This window comes from Entelurus aequoreus, linkage group LG16 (genome assembly GCF_033978785.1).
Source record: "Entelurus aequoreus isolate RoL-2023_Sb linkage group LG16, RoL_Eaeq_v1.1, whole genome shotgun sequence".
NCBI lineage: Eukaryota > Metazoa > Chordata > Actinopteri > Syngnathiformes > Syngnathidae > Entelurus > Entelurus aequoreus.
In genome coordinates, this window is record NC_084746.1 from 40,162,442 (window position 1) to 40,185,088 (window position 22,647).

At 40.3% G+C, this 22,647-nt stretch overlaps 1 protein-coding gene and 1 long non-coding RNA gene across 2 annotated transcripts in view; one reads left to right on the plus strand and one right to left on the minus strand.

Annotated features, from left to right (window-relative positions):
- LOC133630947 (collagen alpha-4(IV) chain-like) overlaps positions 1–22,647 on the minus strand; it is a 43,121-nt gene that overhangs the window by 4,930 nt on the left and 15,544 nt on the right. Inside the window, exons 10-35 of the mRNA XM_062022832.1 lie at positions 19,952–20,014; positions 19,852–19,887; positions 19,734–19,775; positions 19,585–19,668; positions 16,088–16,132; positions 15,936–16,010; positions 15,822–15,866; positions 15,695–15,748; positions 15,554–15,617; positions 13,052–13,156; positions 8,897–9,055; positions 8,800–8,808; positions 8,615–8,704; positions 8,181–8,332; positions 7,495–7,567; positions 5,117–5,223; positions 4,815–4,998; positions 4,672–4,743; positions 4,463–4,570; positions 4,139–4,357; positions 3,887–4,051; positions 3,633–3,800; positions 3,390–3,533; positions 3,177–3,281; positions 1,795–1,973; positions 25–88 (exon numbers count right to left, since the gene is read on the minus strand). Coding sequence (XP_061878816.1) covers positions 25–88; positions 1,795–1,973; positions 3,177–3,281; positions 3,390–3,533; positions 3,633–3,800; positions 3,887–4,051; positions 4,139–4,357; positions 4,463–4,570; positions 4,672–4,743; positions 4,815–4,998; positions 5,117–5,223; positions 7,495–7,567; positions 8,181–8,332; positions 8,615–8,704; positions 8,800–8,808; positions 8,897–9,055; positions 13,052–13,156; positions 15,554–15,617; positions 15,695–15,748; positions 15,822–15,866; positions 15,936–16,010; positions 16,088–16,132; positions 19,585–19,668; positions 19,734–19,775; positions 19,852–19,887; positions 19,952–20,014 — 2,611 coding nt within the window. The remainder of the gene's footprint in view (positions 1–24; positions 89–1,794; positions 1,974–3,176; positions 3,282–3,389; positions 3,534–3,632; positions 3,801–3,886; positions 4,052–4,138; positions 4,358–4,462; positions 4,571–4,671; positions 4,744–4,814; positions 4,999–5,116; positions 5,224–7,494; positions 7,568–8,180; positions 8,333–8,614; positions 8,705–8,799; positions 8,809–8,896; positions 9,056–13,051; positions 13,157–15,553; positions 15,618–15,694; positions 15,749–15,821; positions 15,867–15,935; positions 16,011–16,087; positions 16,133–19,584; positions 19,669–19,733; positions 19,776–19,851; positions 19,888–19,951; positions 20,015–22,647) is intronic.
- LOC133630948 (uncharacterized) lies at positions 2,252–6,009 on the plus strand. Its single transcript, XR_009821374.1, has 3 exons — positions 2,252–2,351; positions 3,617–3,758; positions 4,432–6,009. It is a non-coding gene; the product is annotated as an uncharacterized LOC133630948 (long non-coding RNA).

Consider the following 22,647-nt stretch of genomic DNA (forward strand, 5'->3'; position numbering starts at 1 on the left):
ATTATTTGATACATTTGGACTTACCTTTGGTACCTAGAAGTCCTGGAACTCCTGCAGTTCCTGGGAAGCCAACTGGTCCTGGATCTCCCTTCACAAGACACAAATACAGACACAATTGATATGTTTGTTGAATATATTCTCGGGGTGTAACCATTCCTTTTAACGATTGGCTTCCATTTGATATTTGCGTTTGCTGATACGTATCAGGGACGATATTATTATTTTAGAACGATACAATACGAAACGATACACTGAGTTGAAAAATTGATTCAGTAACTTTTTAGCAAAACAAATCAAGAAGTGTGACTGTGAAATAAATAGTGGACACTGCAGGTGAAGTTTCCAATATTCCTGTTATTTCTTGTGAGGGAATTATGTGTAAAGGAGTGATGGATACAAATAAACAAATAAACAACAATTAATAGCCAATGCATCTTCAGTAATGCAAAGAGGTTCATTAGGTCTTCAAAAAAAATATGCAATTTGTTATTCTTATAGCCAGACCTGTTTGTTTACTTCCATACCTGATGGTTTTTGCTACAACTGTTGCCTTCCTCAGAGGTTCTATTCATGTCTTTCTCATCAAATGACTTCTCCTTGACTTCCGGGAGTCGGTGCGTCGCAGTAACTTGCGCCGCTGTCACTTTTGTTGTGTTTAAAGTCGTGTTGCGGCTTCATCGTTGTGTTGTGTCGTTTGTATTTAGTGTGGCTTTTGCAATCGTGCTGTCACTGAAAGTTATGATAATGAAATGCAGTGGAGACAGTGGGATATACACTCTCAGGTGCTCTCTTATCCACAAACTCGGAGTCAAAACACGTTTAAACACAGACTCTGTGTTCACGACTCACACACAACAGCACCACTTCTTAAAGGTCACATGTATTACTCCACTGTCTTGTGGCGTTTGCGTTTGTTATGACCCTTCTCGACCGCTGTAGATAACCAACATTTTTGTTTTGAAGACACGCCACAGACGGTAAAATAGACTAAACCTTTAAAATCTTGATTATTAAAAGTGTTAAACTTCATATAATGTCTGCTGTTCTTAAATCCAATGTTTACTTTTTCTAAATAATGTAAATATTTAATGTGATTATCTTGTGTGATGACCGTATTATGATGATAGTATATATCTGATAGAGAGGAGCCAGATGAGGTGGTTCGGGCATCTGGTCAGGATGCCACCCGAACGCCTCCCTAGGGAGGTGTTTAGGGCACGTCCGACCGGTAGGAGGCCACGGGGAAGACCCAGGACACGTTGGGAAGACTATGTCTCCCGGCTGGCCTTGGAACGCCTCGGGATCCCCCGGGAGGAGCTGGACGAAGTGGCTGGGGAGAGGGAAGTCTGGGTTTCCCTGCTTAGGCTGCTGCCCCCGCGACCCGACCTTGGATAAGCGGAAGAAGATGGATGGATGGATATCTGATAGTATATATCTGTATCATGAATCAATTTAAGTGGACCCCGACTTGAACAAGTTGAAAAACTTATTCGGGTGTTACCATTTAGTGGTCAATTGTAAGGAATATGTACTTCACTGTGCAACCTACTAATAAAAGTCTCAATCAATCAATTCTCGTATCGATAAAATCAACCAATTCCCTTTTGAAATAATCTTGGATCGATACTTATCTCTTGGAAGGCAAACTTGCTGAGCACAAATCGACATACTTGAGATATAAGAACATAAAGCGATCCATTGATATATCAATCAATCGTTACACCCCTAGTATCTTCTAATTGAATGTCATTTCTTTCCCTGTAATGCTGATTTGTCTATGAATATTTTCTGTACCGTATTTCCATCCAAGCCAAGATATCCCCTGGGCCCAGGAAAACCTTTCAATCCAGGGGTCCCAGGATCTCCACATATTCCTTGTCTGCCTGGAACACCAGCATCACCTTTTAATCCGTTTGGACCTGGAAAACCTTCTGGTCCGGGATCACCTGGCCATCCTCTTTGGCCCTTTCCGCCTAAAAGACACATTTGGTCATTCATTGTGAATATTGAACACATATTCACTGTAAAAAGGTGTTTTGGTAATGGATATAGTAGGGCTGGGCAGTATACAGGTATTGCAGTTAATACCGGTATATTTTAAAAAGCGGTATATATTTGAGACAATACCGCCATACCTTCTGATGTGCCTTTGTTACGGCCGTTTGCTCTTCTCTGCGCCTGACAGCCGAAGCACAGGGCATTCTCTTTGGCTCACCCTCACCCCTTGCATGTTTATTCAGGCTTCTCTGATGTGCAATGACGCGCTGCACATCAAACTACTGAGCCACGCTGTGGACTTATCGACTCCCGAGTGATGCAAAGCTTTGGTCAGCGACTGCATTTGGCGATTGGTGAGTGACTCCAGCTTTATTTACACATACACCAATTTGCTTGAGAACATATCTCTCCTTGGAGCGACTTTCTCATCTGTTTATGTTGTTCACTTCTGTTAGTGAAGTGAAGTGAAGTGAATTATATTTATATAGCGCTTTTCTCTAGTGACTCAAAGCGCTTTACATAGTGAAACCCAATATCTAAGTTACATTTAAACCAGTGTGGGTGGCACTGGGAGCAGGTGGGTAAAGTGTCTTGCCCAAGGACACAACGGCAGTGACTAGGATGGCGGAAGCGGGGATCGAACCTGGAACCCTTAAGTTGCTGGCACGGCCACTCTACCAACCGAGCTATACCGCCCCAGTTAGCAACATGTTAGCAACTTAGCAAAGAAGCTAACAATCTCTGCTGCTCGCTCGGTGTGTCAAATGTTTTGCGACACCTCGGCTTGAAAGTTTGTCTTCGACTAAGCTACTGTAGTGTAGCGGCTGGGTGGCTGAAAATTAATTTTAAACTTAACAGCTAGCTGCTTTTACCGCGTTGAGCGAGTAGAAGCTTCATGTTTCCCGTGCTTAAGCGTGAGAGTATAATGAACAAAATGAACAAAAACTTATTTTTAATTACTTCATAAGAATAAACAACACAATACGGTACTACTAACAACAAAAGTAATCTGAGTACTCTCAACACTGGTTATCTAGCCGTAAAACAATTAGGCAACCTTAAGCACTTTGCAAGTTTTTTTTGAAATACAGGTAAAAACTAAACCGCCACTCGGACTAAAAATACAGCGGTATGAGTTTTGGTCCATATCGCCCAGCCCTAGGATATAGATTTATTGCCTATGGGTCCTGGTGGGCCTTGTTGTCCTCTTGTGCCTGGAACGCCTGGTGATCCCTTCGTTATCAGTCTTTTTGGTCCATGTAATCCCTGTTCACCACGCATTCCTGGATGGAGCCACAGATTTAAAACAATTACCAGCAGCTTTATGGAGTTTGGAGTTGGAGTCTAAGCCATCACAGGAAATGTGATGAACAGTAGGTGAACGATGTTACCTTTAATACCAGGAGATCCCGTTTCTCCCCGGGCACCTTGTCGACCATTAAAGCCTCTTTCCCCCTGATTCCCTCTGGGCCCTGGATGTCCAGGGGGTCCTGGTAAACCTCCGACCCCTGTCCTACCAGGGAACCCCAGTTCACCTTAAAGGACCATAAGTAAAGTCTCATTTCAGCAGGACTTAGTAAACACCTTGGCTGACCAGGGATAAACCTTTCTTTTGAAGGTTTGGCATGACTCACCTTTCTGTCCAGACCAGCCATCAGACCCGGGATCTCCCAGATACCCAGCGGGTCCTCTTGGTCCTGGTGGGCCTGGAACACCTGGAAGACCAGGGAGACCCGGTGCACCCACATGACCATAACCAGGTACGCCTCTATCTCCCCTTGAGCCCTTCTGACCATTAAAGCCTAAGTAACATCAAAATGAAAATATGTTAACAAACAGCTTGTGAAATCATCAAGTAATATTTATAGTTTTACTGTAGTATTCTCACCTTGCAAACCTCTTCGTCCAGGGTTTCCTGGAGGCCCTTGTGGTCCGGGAGGTCCGACGAACTCACATAAAAGACAGGGTAGGCCTTGAAGACCGGTAGCTCCATGGTCACCAGTGATCCCTTGTTCTCCTTTTCGACCTGGCTGTCCTGGTTGGCCTCGTACACCTGTGTTCATTTATTTTTTTAATACAAATATTGAGGTGGTATTTATGGTCAGGTTGGTTGGCACATGTCTGTCTAACAACAGCTTACCTGGGGATCCTGGGCTCCCTGGACTGCCGGAAATTCCCTTTCTTCCCATGAATCCAGGGGATCCAGGGGTGCCAGGGAGGCCTTGCGACGCATTGAGAACATCTCCTGGGAAACCTTTCCTCCCTGGTGGCCCTGGCGTTCCAGAAGGGCCTTGCAGGCCATCAGTGCTACCTCCACGAGGGCCACGGTCACCTGGATCTCCATTTAAACCTTGGTGTCCTGTTTTAAATACAAGAACAGTTATAAGAAGCTCCTTAGTCAACTTATCCATAACCTCTCATTTCCTCTATTAGATACAGATGGGCTTCAAATGTGCCTGACAACCTGGAGGTCCAATCCCTCCAATTCCGCCATCATCTCCTCGAATGCCTTTAGGGCCTGGAAGTCCTGGAACTCCATGGATTCCATTCCTTCCTGGCTCACCTGGAATCCCTATACAAGTCCAAATGAATAAAAACAAATGATTGCAACAGGAGCTAATAACGGTTTTAATGATGTTGGTCGTTGCTGCATCAAGAGTAGGCAGGTTTTACCTGGTAAACCTGGCTCTCCATTAGGACCAGGCGGTCCAGTCACATTCGTAAGACAACATAGCTCATGCTCACCTGATGGCACAGTGACTACATGAAGTACAGATGCTTGCTTATAAGTGAGGAAGAGATATGAAAATAGGAACCTGGAGGGCCCTTTCGCCCTGGATTTCCTTTGGGGCCTGGATACCCCTGGTCTCCTGTCAGCCCAGGTGGACCCTGGGGACCTTGAAAACCAGGACCTGGGAGCCCAACTTGTCCTGGAAGCCCTTTAGGACCAAATCTACCCGGGTCTCCTTTAGGACCAGGTAACCCCTTGTAGCCAGCCCCCTGCAAATGTGAATAATCAGGTCCAGTTAGTGGTGTTTGAATTAATTGCCAACTAAGTGTTTTTGATATACATCTCCAAGTCATACACAGTTTATAATAATACAAATGCAACACTTACTGGTGGCCCGGGGTCTCCTATCAGACCAGGGGGACCATCTAGTCCTGGTATGCCTAATTTTCCTGGAGGACCAGAACATCCAGGGTTTCCCCGGTCTCCCTTTGCTCCTTCAAATAATAAAATGAGCTCCAATTGTTATTATTGTTGTCTAAAATGGTGTAAAACAGTGGTTCTCAAACTTTTTTCACCAAGTACCAGTGTAGAAAAAACTTGACTCTCCAAGTACCACCATAATGACAACATGAAAATACAGTAGTGTAGTAGACCTAAGTATTCATTTAGTACCACCACAATAACAACATGAAAATACAGTAGTGTAGTAGACCTAAGTATTCATTAAGTACCACCACAATGACAACATGAAAATACAGTAGTGTAGTAGACCTAAGTATTCATTAAGTACCACCATAATGACAACATGAAAATACAGTACTGTAGTAGACCTAAGTATTCATTAAGTACCACCATAATGACAACATGAAAATACAGTAGTGTAGTAGACCTAAGTATTCATTAAGTACCACCACAATAACAACATGAAAATACAGTAGTGTAGTAGACCTAAGTATTCATTAAGTACCACCATAATGATAACATTAAATACAGTAAATGGTAAATGGTAAATGGGTTATACGTATAGCGCTTTTCTACCTTCAAGGTACTCAAAGTCCTTTGACACTATTTCCACATTCACCCATTCACACACACATTCACACACTGATGGCGGGAGCTGCCATGCAAGGCATTAATCACGACCCATCAGGAGCAAGGGTGAAGTGTCTTGCTCAAGGACACAGCGGTCATGACTAAGTTGGTAGAAGCTGGGGATCGAACCAGGAACCCTCAGGTTGCTGGCACGGCCACTCTCCCAACTGCACCACGTCGTGTAGTAGACCTAAGTATTCATTAAGTACCACCATAATGACAACATTAAAATACAGTAGTGTAGTAGACCTAAGTATTCATTAAGTACCACCATAATGACAACATTAAAATACAGTAGTGTGGTAGACCTAAGTATTCATTCAGTACCACCATAATGACAGCATTAAAATACAGTAGTGTAGTAGAACTAAGTATTCATTAAGTACCACCATAATGACAACATTAAAATACAGTAATGTAGTAGACATAAGTATTCATTAAGTACCACCATAATGACAATATTAAAATACAGTAATGTAGTAGACCTAAATATTCATTAAGTACTACCATAATGAAAACATTGAGTTTAAGTTTCAGTTTGAGTTTATTTCGAACATGCATGCATACAACATGATACATCACGATTTCCAGTTTCTCTTTTCAACATGTTCGAAAAGGAGTCGGAAGAAGCAGAGATTATTTAATTCTACCCCTTTTCTTTTACATAACAGTTGCTAAAACTTTTGTTCACTTCCTGTTCTCAATTTATTCACAATATACTCCATAAGTGATCACAATAAAAATAAATAAATAATACATGGTGAAGTAAGTTACATTTCATATGGTGAGATGAGTAAGATTATTTTGAAAATTAATGAATGGATGGATGAGATAAATTCAGAATGTTTATCATGGTTCTTTTTCTTTGTACTTTGTAAACACTTTAAGTTTGAAGAGTTTCTTGAAGTGGATCATATTAGTACATTGTTTGATTGCTTTGCTTAATCCATTCCATCATTTAATTCCACATACTGATATACTGAAGGTCTTAAGTGTTGTTTGTGCATACAAATGTTTTAAATAAAATTTTTCTCTAAGGTTATATTTCTCCTCTTTTTTTGAGAAGAATTGTTGTATATTCTTGGCTAGCAGGTTATAGTTTGCTTTGTGTATCATTTTAGCTGTTTGCAAATTCACTATGTCGTGGAATTTCTGTATTTTTGATTCAATAAATAAAGGGTTTGTATGTTCTCTATATCCAACATGATGTATTATTCTAACTGATCTTTTTTGTAACACCGTTAATAAATGAAGTGTACTTTTGTAATTATTTCCCCATAATTCTACACAATAACTCAGATATGTAACACTAGCGAGCAGTAGAGAATATGAAGTGATTTTTGGTCTAGAACATGTTTTGCTTTATTCATAAAAATACAGTAGTGTAGTAGACCTAAGTATTCATTAAGTACCACCATAATGACAACATTAAAATACAGCAGTGTAGTAGACCTATGTATTCATTAAATACAAGGCAAACAAGTATATTTTATATTTTTGGCCACTGTAACATTACACAAAGTTTGAACAATAACACTGTGTCTAAATATAGGGGAAAAAAACGCTGTACTTTAATCAAGTGAATCCTTGGCGTACCACTAGATAGAGCCCGCTTACCACAGTTTGGCAATCCCTGGTCTACAAGTTTTCACGATTTTTGAAGAAATACTCACCTTCAACACCAGTGACAAATGAATCTCCCTTTTGGCCTTTTAGCCCTTTAAGACCAACAAATCCGTCAATCCCCTGCAACAAAATAGTGTTAAAATGTGTGTTTTTGCAGCAATACCATATAATACAATGTTGATTATACGTATATGTCTTTTAAAACTGACTTTGATACAACATGGCAAAATAGTTTGTAAACTGAGACAACATTTGATGTCTAACATTGGATTCACGTTGTTGGTTGGAAAATGGCCAAATTTCAAAGTCAAATCAATGTCAGAACCCGACATTGATTAATTGTTGTCAAAAAGCATGTTGTTTTAACGCTGTATTTGTGTTGTAGAATATTGGTTGCGAAATGACAAAGTTTAAACAATCAAATCAACATCAGAACCTGACATTGAATAAACGTTGTCAAAAAGCATGTTTTTTCAACGTTGTATTTGTGTTGTAGAATATTGGTTGAGAAATGACCAAAATTCAATGGTCAAACCAACGTCAGAACGCAACATTAATTAAAGGTCGTCAAAAAGCATGTTGTTTCAACGTTATGTTTGAGTTGCTCAACCTCAGGACCTAATTCAACAAGTTCTCAACGTTGTTTCAATGTCATGTGCCTGCTGGGATAAAACTGATATGTCTTTGTTTGCATTTGAACATAAGGTTCCTCTACTGTTCATATTGTCCTCACATATGGCCCGTAGGGACCTTCTTCTCCATCCAGTCCCGGGTCCCCCCTAAAGCCCGGAGTTCCTGGTAATCCCGGAGTTCCTGGATCACCTGGTAGACCAGGGGGACCAATTGGTCCTTGGCCAAACCGACATTCACATTCCCCTCGACAACCTGTGAATGACATCATAAAATGGGTTGTTGACTCTTCAATATCCAATAACCAGGATTTGAATTAATATTATACTTTTGTAAACTTTGATTGGGAAGCCTCGATACACTGAAAACAGATTTGTACCCCTCAATGTTTGACATGAATCGTGTTGTTCAGTAGCCCTGTGATTAGAAATCCAGTCATCGATATTCCAACTTTTCAACTCAAAAGGGAACCACCACAGAGAAGGCTTCGCTTGCAGGTTAATTTGCTTAAGAACCACAAAAACAGGAATAAGTCACCTTTATACCCTATGAGACCTTTGTTTCCAGGAGATCCTCTGGGTCCGTCATCACCCGGGTCACCTGTGTCACCAGGCTCGCATAATGCATCTAGAAGACCAAGCGATATAGAACCATAAACAGAAGGGCATTTCAACATGTACATCCAATAATATTGTAGTTGGTTCCAAATTCCTCATGCTCACCTCCACACCCTTGTTGCATCACCCAGAAAACAGAGCCAGGTAAGACATCAAGTTATGAATATTTTATGTGCAGCAAGGACATGAAGATGTTTTTCACCTGGAGGACCAGGAAGTCCAGTGACACCTTTGATTCCACGGATTCCTTTGTTTCCCTTCGGTCCAGGGAGTGGACTGATGAGGTGTTGATACCTCCCTGGTTCTCCCTTAAAGCCCTTGGGACCTGTGGGCCCTTGTGGGCCAAAGGGGCCCAAGTGGTCTACGAAAGTAAAAAAAAAGCAATGAAACAAGGAGTATGAAAAAAAACATCCATCTATTTTCTTTATTACTTGACTCTAATTAGGATCACATCAACCTGAAGCCAATTCCTGCTGACTTGGAAGCGGGTTACCAATCACTTACTTTTACACATATGGACACTTGACAGTCTAACATGAAAACTTCAAACAGATGCTCCATGGTAGATTTGAAGTCTACATCAGGGCTAATCAATTGGACCCAAGGACCGAATCCGGACCGGGAATGACCTGATGAGGTCAGTTGAAAACTTGGAGGCCAAACAGTTTTGCAGAAAGTTCCTCAGAACACTGAAGGGCTCCTGTTGTATTGAGGAACATGTTCCACTGCAAACACAGTGGCAGATCCTTGCATTGACATTTTAAAGTAGCAGTGGAGTGGAAAAACAAGTTGACTTTATATGCTTGATTGTGTTTGTATTTACAATCCGCAAAGTATGTGAAAGCACTGTCTAAACATCACAAAATGCCACAAATTCATTCAGCCATTTTGAATATTCCGCTCCGAACGTCTTTGGTCATTTCCGTAGATTGACGTCAGTGTAGTAACACTTCTGCACTCTGACCACATTATTAGATCAGTCATACTGGAAATATGCAAAAATTAGAGAGATGTGCTGTCTATCATTCACAATCCTTATGTAAGACATGAACACGTATGTTTTGTTTTTTTATGCATTCTAAGCCGTAAATAAATAAACACATAAAAAGTCTGCTAACAATGTAGTCAATGGGAGCTCTCTATTTCGCCCGCAAAACCCTCTAAATAATCATCCAAAACCCGCCAACAATACTCTTTATACATTTTGTGACCTGAATATTAACCAAATATTACAAATGTTGTTAATATGAAAAACATGGAAAATGGTGAGCTAACTATAGTTTATGCTTCACTTTAATTTAATTTTAAAATGAAACTGAAGATACAACATATATGAATGCAAACTGGCATAAAACTGTAAAGAAGAAGAAGCTTCTGCAGCATTGATGTCTTGTTTGCTGCCGTTCTGTTCCCACATCATCGCGTCTCGGCCCGTCAAATTTATTCTAGATTATAAATCATGCCTCTCATCTGTATAATAGGAGGATTTAGACTTGAATCCAGAAGTTTTTCATCTGTGACATTCAGGTATTACCCGGAGACAAACACACTACAACAGCAACTTTTTTTTAACCCTTTGTGTGGATTAAAATGAATTATTCATCTAAACAAGAATATATGGACATCCTATCAGTCGTCATCGCAGTGAGAGCAGACATTGTACAGTAAGCAATCATTTTATTATGTTTGTAGTTTGCATTTAGTGTTTAGCACTTAGCAATACTGCTACATAATGCTTAGTGTTTCACTAAAGCTGGATCTGTTTAGCAGAGCTTCTAAAAATTGTAGCTCACCCTCCTTCTATTCAGGATCAAAAACATAAGGTTCTGGACCATCATTTGTCCCAAAGTAATCGCTGTTGGCTCCCACAAAGTCTGCCTGATTAGCATTGTTGTTGGTAGGGAAGGGATCTGTGGTTCCTACCTCTACTTCACAAGACCACGTGACTGGCTAGTTCATTATCTCTCAAAATGGCTCAGAAATCTCAGCGAGATTGAAACTATTTTGATCATATCTATTTATTCGCAAATGTTGGGAGTCTTTCAGTGTCATACATCAGATATACAGTCGTGGTCAAAAGTTTACATACACTTGTAAAAACATAATGTCATGGCTGTCTTGAGTTTCCAATAATTTCTACAACTCTTATTTTTTTGTGATAGAGTGATTGGAGGATATACTTGTTGGTCACAAAAAACATTCATGAAGTTTGGTTCTTTTATGAATTTATTATGGGTCTACTGAAAATGTGACCAAATCTGCTGGGTCAAAAGTATACATACAGCAATGTTAATATTTGGTTACATGTCCCCTGGCAAGTTTCACTGCAATAAGGCGCTTTTGGTAGCCATCCTCAAGCTTCTGGTTGAATTTTTGACCACTCCTCTTGACAAAATTGGTGCAGTTCAGCTAAATGTGTTGGTTTTCTGACATGGACTTGTTTCTTCAGCATTGTCCACACGTTAAGTCAGGACTTTGGAAAGGCCATTCTAAAACCTTAATTCTAGCCTGATTTAGCCTTTCCTTTACCACTTTTGACATGTGTTTGGGGTCATTGTCCTGTTGGAACACCCAACTGCGCCCAAGACCCAACCTCAGGGCTGATGATTTTAGGTTGTCCTGAAGAATTTGGAGGTAATCCTCCTTTTTCATTGTCCCATTTACTCTCTGTAAAGCACCAGTTCCATTGGCAGCAAAACAGGCCCATAGCATAATACTACCACCACCATGCTTGACGGTAAGCGTGGGGTTCCTGGGATTAAAGGCCTCACCTTTTCTCCTCCAAACATATTGCTGGGTATCGTGGCCAAACAGCTCAATTTTTGTTTCATCTGACATCACATGGACAAAGATAAGACCTTCTGGAGGAAAGTTCTGTGGTCAGATGAAACCAAACTTGAGCTGTATGGCCACAATACCCAGCAATATGTTTGGAGGAGAAAAGGTGAGGTCTTTAATCCCAGGAACACCATGGTAGTATTATGCTATGGGCCTCTTTTGCTGCCAATGGAACTGGTGCTTTACAGAGAGTAAATGGGACACTGAAAAAGGAGGATTACCTCCAAATTATTCAGGACAACCTAAAATCATCAGCCCGGAGGTTGGGTCTTGGGCGCAGTTGGGTGTTCCAACAGGACAATGACCCCAAACACACGTCAAACGTGGTAAAAGAATGGCTAAATCAGGCTAGAATGAAGGTTTTAAAATGGCCTTCCCAAAGTCCTGACTTAAACGTGTGGACAATGCTGAAGAAACAAGTCCATGTCAGAAAACCAACAAATTTAGCTGAACTGCACCAATTTTGTCAAGAGGAGTGGTCAAAAATTCTGCCAAAAGCTTATGGATGGCTACCAAAAGTGCCTTATTGCAGTGAAACTTGCCAAGGGACATGTAACAAAATATTAACATTGCTGTATGTATACTTTTGACCCAGCAGATTTGGTCACATTTTCAGTAGACCCATAATAAATTCATAAAAGAACCAAACTTCATGAATGTTTTTTGTTACAAACAAGTATGTGCTCTAATCACTCTATCACAAAAAAATAAGAGTTGTAGAAATGATTGTAAACTCAAGACAGCTATGTTCTTTACAAGTGTATGTAAACTTTTGACCACGACTGTATATGGAGGCAACTTGTTTTTCCACTCTACTGCTACTTTAACTTTGTTAGCAAACATGGACATACATCACTGAGGCATTCCTCAAGGCACTCCTTTTGGTCCACCCCTTTTTGGCAGTTACACATTTTTTTTCATTATCAGCCACCCCTTGACCCAGAGAGAGACAAGCGGTAGAAAATGGATGGATGGATGGATTTATGTAAGTTAGGTGTTGTTTACTTCAGATACAGTCGGTAGGCATGTGTTCAATGTCTTTAGTTAAACTAGTGGTGTTCCTCAAAGTCCCATTTTAGGTCCTCTCTTTTTCATAATTTGGGCGAATCAACTGGTGGCCCGCCAGTTCAGTTCAAAAAACGTGCGAGAGTGCAGATTCTTAAAAACACTAGAACGCTGTCATAGAGATGATCTTTGACTAGCTTTTTTGCAGAATGTCTGCATAAAGATCAGAGCCCTCCAGAAACTGTGAAAGAAAGAAATAGACCCAAAAGCTAATGTTTACTGTGAGGGAAGCCACTTAAGACAATGGTTCTAAAATACACAAAATAAGACGAGTGAAGGCAGAAGCCCAACTCCTGGTCTACATGCTAACATTTGGCACTTCCCTTTTATTTTGTGGACAGAAATGCATCCAAGCTGCACATCAAATTGATAAATAATAGTATAATTGAGGCCCACTGTGTGCTGTGCTGGGACAAGAACACTCCCTAATCCAGTCATGCAGGTGAGTTCAAACCTGGGAGCGTTAATCCTGGTGGGCCAGGAGGTCCTGGCAAGCCCATAAATCCGGGGTCACCTGGTTGTCCAGGAGTTCCGAGATAACCTTTTTCACCTTGTGGACCTGCGTTCATAACACAAGGCGTATTTATAACACTGTACTTAAATTATGATGAGCAATCAATTGTAACACTTTTATGTGGAGGTTTGAGGTACTGTTGACTGGGATTGTGATGCTTGAAAGCAGTGTGAGCAATGTTTGTTTACTAAGGCTGGGAATTGCAATTCAACACATACATTTTTAGTAGAGATGTCCGATAATATCGGACTGCCGATATTATCGGCCGATAAATGCTTTAAAATGTAATATTGGAAATTATCGGTATGGGTTTCAAAATTATCGGTATCGGTTTCAAAAAGTAAAATGTATGACTTTTTATAACGGACGTAGGGAGAAGTACAGAGCGCCAGTAAACCTTAAAAGGCACTGCCTTTGCATGCCGGCCCAGTCACATGATATCTACGGCTTTTCACACACACAAGTGAATGCATTGCATACTTGGTCAACAGCCATACAGGTCACACTAAAAGGCACTGCCTTTGCATGCCGGCCCAGTCACATGATATCTACGGCTTTTCACACACACAAGTGAATGCAAGGCATACTTGGTCAACAGCCATACAGGTCACACTGAGGGTGGACGTATAAACAACTTCAACACTGTTACACATATGCGCCACACTGCGAACCCACACCAAAAAAGAATGACAAACACATTTCGGGAGAACATCCTCACTGTAACACAACATAAACACAACAGAACAAATACCCAGAACCCCTTGCAGCACTAACTCTTCCGGGACGCTAAAATATACACCCCCGCTACCCCCTACAGCCCCCCCGCCCACCTCAACCTCCTCATGCTCTCTCAGGGAGAGCATGTCCCAAATTCCAAGCTGCTGTTTTGAGGCATGTTAAAAAAAATAATGCACTTTGTGGCTTCAATAATAAATATGGCAGTGCCATGTTGGCATTTTTTTCCATAACTTGAGTTGATTTATTTTGGAAAACCTTGTTACATTGTTTAATGCATCCAGCGGGGCATCACAACAAAATTAGGCATAATAATGTGTTAATTCCACGACTGTATATATCGGTATCGGTTGATATCATGATCTGTAATTAAGAGTTGGACAATATCGGAATATCGGATATCGGCAAAAAAGCCATTATCGGACATCTCTAATTTTTAGTATACTGATTAAGGTTCAAACAATTACATTTTAATCAGATTAATCACACGTTTGCATTTTGATTAATCATGATTAATCAAATGATTCATGACTTGTGTGCACAATTTAAGTTAACTTTCAAAAAGACCAATAGTTTGACACAAATGCAGTTTTATAGTCAGAACGTCATACAGGAACACCTTTTAAAAACTTTTTACTTGAATGTACTACATTTATTTGTTCAAAACTTACTACCGGTAACAGTTTTATCTAAAGTACAGTCGGGGTTTATTTTCCAGTCAGAGTCTCCTCATGCATCGACGTAAGGCTTGACCTGATCACTGACCCTGTAAGAACCTGCTCCACCTTTCAGGGTGAAGATGTGCGGTCAAAACAATTTGTGCGATTAATCAGCGGTTATATGGGATAATATTTTGTGATTAATCGCATGAGTTAACGCGTTAACTTTGACAGCTCTAATAACGACATCATATAATGCAGTGGTTCTTAACCTTGTTGGAGGTACCGAACCCCACCAGTTTCATATGCGCATTCACCGAACCCAAACCGTAATCATAAAATGATGTTATTATATTAAAGAAATACTAATACAGATATATTTTATAAACAGAAAGTTACAGGAATGTACACATAATCCCATGTTTACATCTCATTGTGCAACATGTGAATGTTTTAGTGAAATAAATGCGATATCTGAAAGGGATACACATTATTTCCAAAGTAGGACCCCCACCCAGACATATAATACTAGTACACAGCTCATGAAAAACAATATGTTATAGTCATTGTAAGTGGGCCAAAACACTTATACTAGAAAATAATGTCATGGAAATGACTGCTGTTATTTGATTATAATAATAAAACATTGAACTTGTTATTTAGTCAGGTTTGGGACAGGTTTGGGACAGGTTTGCTGCAGGTGTGACCACAGTGCATCTGACGTCGCTCCACTGAATGCTCAAGGAGTTTTTGCATTTGCTCACACATATGGAAAATTAGAGGGAACATTGTTTGGGGGTATCCATAAGAAGTTTTTATTTACACAATGAGTTGGGTGTGTCTTGACCTCCGCGGCGGAGGCTCTGCCGACTCACCGAACCCCTAGGGTTCGATCGAACCCAGGTTAAGAACCACTGATATAATGGAACAAGTATTTCTGATTTATCAATATATCTGCTTAAATAATGAAGGGATGACATGTTGGAAACAATGAAATAAGTGAATACGAATACATGTTCTCATCTTTATGGTTAGCTTCACATCGTACCTCTGAGGCGACTCCCATTCACATACTGCAAAGGACCAGGCAGACCTGGATCTCCTTGGTAGCCCTGTTGAACGCCACAGAAGTCACATTCATTGAAGAACAACTTTTCTTCCGGTTCTCATTTCTTCTTTGATAGCTCACCTTTGGTCCAAGCATTCCAATGAGACCCAGAAGCCCCCTCTCACCCGGTAAACCCTGAACACCAACATCATCTAGCATAAAATATCTTACAATAAGAGCATGTTTATTTTTCTATTACTGCTTGTACCTCAGGTCCCGGGGGTCCGCTCCTACCTGGAGACCCCTGAAAACCCTACAGAAGAAAAATAATGTTGCATGTGTGTTAGTCTTCCTGTGCATGTATGGTGAGCACGTGACTTGCCCTAAGTCCAGGAAAACCAGGTATTCCTTCCTCTCCTTTCATTCCGAGATTGAACGCATCTCCTCTTCCTCCGCCCTTCAAAAAAAATTGTTTTTTTAATTGTTTGTTTGTTTGTTTTTTTCCACTGTCTGTGCTAAAATCATTAATCTTACCTTTGCTCCCTTTGGTCCACATGGTCCAGGAGGACCTGGGTCACCCTGCACAAACATAAACATGGAAGAGGAATTGATTGATCACAGAATGAGTCCAAAAGGATGATAGATGATATCATCAGAATTGGTCGTTTAAAACCTGGCTGTTTCGCTTCAAAAGAACTTTGGTCCGTTTGGTCTGGTGTGAACACAATCCTCCCAACTCTACTCTGCAGAAAAATGAGCCTGACCTACCAGGGTTTGCGTGTACTAACGCGATAGCGCACCCAAAACTAAATGTTTTACCTTTTTGACCTCCGGGCTCAAGTTTTCCACTACTCAAATATTAACATTGCATGACTAATCTTACTCTTGATTTGAATCATATCCAATAATTATATCACACCTACTTACAGTTTAACAGGATAACCCTTGTCCAATGATATGAAACCATGAGTTAATCCCAAAGGTCAATAGGTCAGGCATGATTACAAAACTAAATGTTAATCAAATATGCTGCAAAAGAAGAGAATATTTCACGTAATTACACAGTGCTAAAATAAGTACATCCGAACTAAATTACTAATAAATAATAATAATATATGTTCCTGAATAAAATGCAAATGAAATTACAACTTTACCACTTTAGTCATAATTTTTGTACTCAAGAATCTTCTTGTCACCTTCTGCTGCCACATTGTGGTTTGTACTTTCACTTCCCCTCTTTTGGTGCAGTTTACCTTGTGTATACATTTCTCCTTTCTTTGGAGTTCCTTTGGGTGGAGTTGTGAGGCGTGCACAGCTGCTGGCTTTACTTGAGCAGGACCTTGGCAGCTGGATGGCACTCGGCGAGTCTTCTACACTTCAATTATTTCCTTATATGCTGTCTTGGCCATTCCCAGTGCCATCCAGCTTGGTGTTGTTTTTGTAGTTAACAAATCTTGCAAGTTTATTTTTGTCTCTGAGGAGTGCTTTTGTGAGTACACTTTATAAGTAAAGAACTGTTTTACTCAGCGTTTGTCTGCATCTCTCAATTGTTACACAGCATTAGCCTTGTGTACTTGGACAACATTTATTTAATCTGATCATCATTGGGATTATAATGTTCCTGTGTACATGGACCCTGAAACAAATGATCTGATTATGATGTGCATTTTCATGCATCACACCTTAAATCGGAATACGTTACTTTGACATGCGCAGAACCTAACAAACGAAAAAAGGGGTGTTAATATTTGTGCTACGGCGCCATCTTTTGGACGAGTTTGCAGGTGCTGACTAAGCAGTGACTTCCACGGCTTGGTGCATTTCTGCTTGTCCGACGTTATCACGGTATTTATTTATTTTTTCCTTCTGTTCACTACTTTTGTTTTACCTCTCTTTTTGAAATGGAGCTGTTCTGTGCTTTTTATGTTGTGATTATCTACGGGCTGCGACGCGTCTTTATGTTACGACATTCTGTGTATGTGTTTGAGTCAAACGACAACTGGATCCCTTCTTATATTGTTACATCGACATATGACACTCCAGACCATACTTTTGTTTTTTCTAGTCTTGTTTAAAGCAACAAACTCAACAGTATATAATGCAACTTATGTACATGTTGAGTGGGGGGAGACAGCAGCAAGACACTCGCTTCATTGGAGACTACTACATTTAGTCCCGCCTCCACCACTTAAGTATACCTGTCATCAAAGATATGCGCAGTAAAGATCATTCTGACCCGAATTTCGAAAGACGTGTTTTCATGCGCTACAATCCAAATGACTTTCCGCATAAACCACCTGTCTTGGTCGGAATGACATTTCAAACCGAACATGTGTGATCGGGTCAGAATATTCCGAATGACGTGTTTACATGAAACATTTGTATTCCGTGTAGGCTTTTAATCCGATTAAATGTGTCCATGTGCACGCAGCTAATGTGAAACTTCTCTCTGAGTTTAGCTCCAGACTTCTTCTGTTTGTGTGATATTGTCATTACTGCCACAAGTGGTGGAAAAGTGTATTACAACCGAGTACTGCTGCGGACCACTGCTGAGAAACAGATATTTTATCTCGGGTGCGCTGGCGGCCCAACGATGGCAAAGAAACGTTGTACTGAGCATGTGTGCAGAGGATTGCACCTCTTAAATAGAGAGTGTAATTCAGGGGTCTCAGACACACGGTTATTTTGCGGCCCGCACCTTAATATGATAATTTAATGTTAGTACGGCCCGCAATTTTATATGAATGGGGCTTAACAGCGTCATACTTGCCAACCCTCCCAATTTTTCCAGGAGACTCCCAAATTTCAGGGCATCCATTCTCTCGAATGTCCGCCGATTTTCACCCAAACAACAATATTAAGGGCGTGCCGTGATGGCACCGCCTTTAGCGCCCTCTACAACCTGTACAAACAGCGTGCCAGCCCAGTCACATGTTGTATTTGGCGTCTGTACACACAAGTAAGTGACTGCAAGACATTCTTGGTCAACAGCCATACAGGTCACACTGAGGGTGCCCGTATAAACAAGTTTAACACTGTTACAAATATGCGCCACACTGTGAACTCACACCAAACAAGAATGACAAACACATTTCGGGAGGACATTCGCACCGTAACACAACATAAACACAACAGAACAAATACCCAGAATCCCATGCAGCCCTAACTCTTCCGGGCTAGAATATACACCCCCGCTACCACCAAACCCCGCCCCCCCACACATCAACATGTGACTGGGCTGGCACACTGTTTGTACACGTTGTAGAGGACGTTAAAGGCAGTGCCATCACGGCACCCCCTTAATATTGTTGTCCGGGTTAAAATCGGGACAAATTCGGGAGAATGGTTGCCCTGGGAGATTGTCGGGAGGGGCACTGAAATTCGGGAGTCTCCCGGAAAAAATCGGGAGGGTTGGCAAGTATGTTGCTAGGGCGGAATAGCCATTCAAAGAAGGGGAATTCATTAAAAAGTGCATGTTAGATTTTTTTAAGAAATCTTTTCTTGCGGCCCAGCCTCACTCAGTTTCTGCATCCAGTGGCCCCCAGGTAAATTGAGTTTGAGACCCCTGGTGTAATCCATTTAGCATGTCTGTCTTCATTTATATGTTTATTTGAAGGCCCACATTAGTAGGAGGAGGAGATGCAAGTATAATCATTTAGCAGTCGCAATGTGACTTATCAACCATGAAACAGTGTTGCGACCTCTGTTTTGCGTCTATTTTTAGCACGGTTGAGATGTTCTTGCAAACTGGCACACAAATGGCTGCCTCAAGTATCCTTTTTTAATTTTGGTTATGGCCAGATTATTGAACCATCAGGCATTTTGTGGCCCTAAACAAGGTTTGATTTTGGCTTTTAATATTACTACATTTTGATTTCATGCCTTGCTAATCAAACTGAATGCTCTAAATGTCACAAATGATTGTACACAAAGTGACTCGGAGTAGTAGTTTGGCAAACAGTGATTTATGCCAAGATCCGGTCCTGCCAACCATCTATGTCCAGAGTCTCAGTCAGAAAAGCTGCACACACCTTCGGGCCTTCCAGTGGCAGGAAATCCGGAGGAAGCACGATGACTTCTTCAGGCCCTTGTGGGCCAGGTGGGCCTTGTTCACCCTGGTACGGAACATGCAGGTAAAGTGGTGAAGGTGTTTGCATGACACACATCATTGGTGTCCTACCTCGTCACCGTCACTGCCTGGCAGTGATCGTCCAAGGTCACCCTGTATGAAAAAACGTATTAAAACTAAATCCATTTCAGTTTTTGTGGCTTAAATTGACTTCCTGACTGTAACTCACTGGTTGTCCTCTTTCACCTTTAAGGCCTTCCGAGCCCTACAAACACAAGATGTTGTTATTTCTATAGACCATATATCAATTATAAAAATAAAGAATTGACCTTTGGCCCAGGTGGGCCTGCAGCACCAATGTCGCCTTTTGGTCCAGTGACTCCTATCAGCCCCTGGATTAACAGAATTAATCGAATAGAGTCAGACAGTGCAAAAGATTGTATTTTCTTCCAGGAAGTGACTCTAAGAAGTTTCAATTCATGATTGAAACACATTTGCCACCGTCTTTGTTTTATGTACATTTTGAACATCATTTCTAAGCCTGATCTGATCTAACAATGTTTAGAACCCCCATCCTGGTAACTTGTCCAGTAGTCTAGAACAGGAGTTTAAGGACTGGTCTTCACCTAGTTCCCATATTTCCCCATGCTCTCTATGACTTAAAAATGTAAATTGAAGTTAAAACAAGTAATTGATTTACTTAGTTATGTTAGCCTGTGTTGTTAACATAATAATACAAAAACATGCAAAAATTATTACGGCTGCATTTTATTATTGAAGCAATTAGGAGATTGTACACATTAAAATAATAAGGCCAAATAAGACCACTAAATGAGATATTTCAGACATATGTGTATTGACAAAACACCCCGGAGAAAGAGTACGTTTGTGTGTATTCATGTGATAAACACTTATTGTTCTGTAGTTTGATACTTTACATAAGTTTCAGGTGATACTACAAATCTTGGTATCAACCAGTAGAAGTAGTCACAGGATCATACATCGGTCATATTTGAAGTTATTTTGTGTCCAGGGACGTAATTCCTGGGATTATAAACAATAAAAAGTGACAAAAGATTTTGTGATGATAAAAAATATCAATGTAATCATTGTGGTATCGACTAGATATGGCTTTTGTACTTGGTATCGTTACAGTCAATGACTGTAGATCCACCCATGGCATTTGTTTACATTCATGAGAGCTAGCTTGCTGTTAGCGGTTGGCTATTAGATCTTCCTACGGTGTGGAGTGAAGCATGTTTAGATATTCCTCGTCCTGGAGGGAGAATAATTGTAACAAACTTACATTTTCGCCATGGAGGCGAGGATTAGTGACTTAGAAATAGCTGAACGCTGCCGAATACGGATGAACATTAGCCACTAGCTAGCTAGCCATGTTTTGAAGGACCTCTTGCATGCATACAACATGATGCATCACAATTTCTAGTTTCTGTTTATAGCTTCACCTTTATTGTTAGGTTTTAAGCCAAAACACGTCCATTCTCCCTCTTCTTTCTCCACACTGTTTCTACTTATACAAACTCTGTGTGTGTGCGCAGCCTAACATGCGCTTCTGGTCGTAATACCGTCAATGTCACGACGTGACGACGGCACGCCGTAGTGTCCGTAACAAATAAATGTACCGGTATTATTCAAAGATAGCATAGTACCTTTTTTTCAATTCATTAGTGTGTGTTCACGTGATTATAAATGTACATTAGTTGTTTTAATCTAATTTAAACGGGAACTGCAACTTTTTGGGGGGGATTTCTCTAGTCAGAGAGAAGTTGCATGTTTTTTCTCTGTCATTATATTATACAGGTGAAACTCATAAAATTAGAATATGTTGTAAAAGTCAATTTATGTCAGCAATTAACTTCAAATTTAAAACTAATCTGTGATATTAACTCAGTCATTACATACTAAGTGAGACATGTCAAGCCTCTATTTGTTATAATTTTGATCATCGTGGCTTACAGTTTTTGAAACCTTACATTTTGTGAGATTTTCAATTCAAAGTTTTCCTAAACTGTAGGACATAATCATCAAAATAATAACCAAAAAAAACCTTGACATATCTCACTTTGCATGTAATGAGTTAATAGTACATGTTACCAAAAATTACATTCTTGTGTAATTTGCACATGATTCAATTCTATAGAAGAATATGAATTTCTTATAATTGTTTACAAAAAAGTTTTGTTTTTTCTTCTATGCTACGTATGTGCCTCTTGAGAACTCACTGCAGGCTTTGTAAGGTCATGTTGCCTCTATGCTCCTCCACCGTTTTTTCTCTTTTTTTTTTCCAAGTAAGAATCGATAAGAGAACCGTTAAGGAACCGAATCGTCAAGCAGAATCAAAAGTGGAATCGGAACCGGAAAAATCTCATCAATTCCCTTCTCTTCATGTAACCCAGGTATCTAGCACAAATCTAGCACAATTTGTTCGGTACTCAGTCGTACCAACCTATGAAAGTACTGAATTTAGTACCTCTCTTTACTTCAGAATTTAAAAAACTGTCAAACATTTGCTGTTTATTCAATATTTTTGTGGATTTTTTGATGCATAGTACAAAATCACTGATCTAGAGCAGATGTCTTCAACTGGGGGTCCGCTACTAGCCAGCTAGCTGTTAGCGGCACTATCGCTATTATTTAAATATCTTAGTATTTCACAATAACATGGTACATTGATGACCAGTTCAATATAAAACATAATTTTATACAAAATATATAAGTAGGAAATCCCCACTTCTATCAGTTTGGAGGTCCTTGGTCTGAACAACGTTGAAGACCCCTGATCTAGAGCATTGTTCATCAATTTTGAAAAAAAGTCTAAGACTAGATGTGACCAATCTAAGTCTAGGACTAGATGTGACCAGTGTAAGTCTAAGACTTGATGTGACCAATCTAAGTCTAAGACTAGATGGGACCAGTCTAAGTCTAAGACTAGATGTGACAAGTCTAAGTCTAAGACTAGATGTGACAAGTCTAAGTATAAGACTAGATATGACCAATCTAAGTC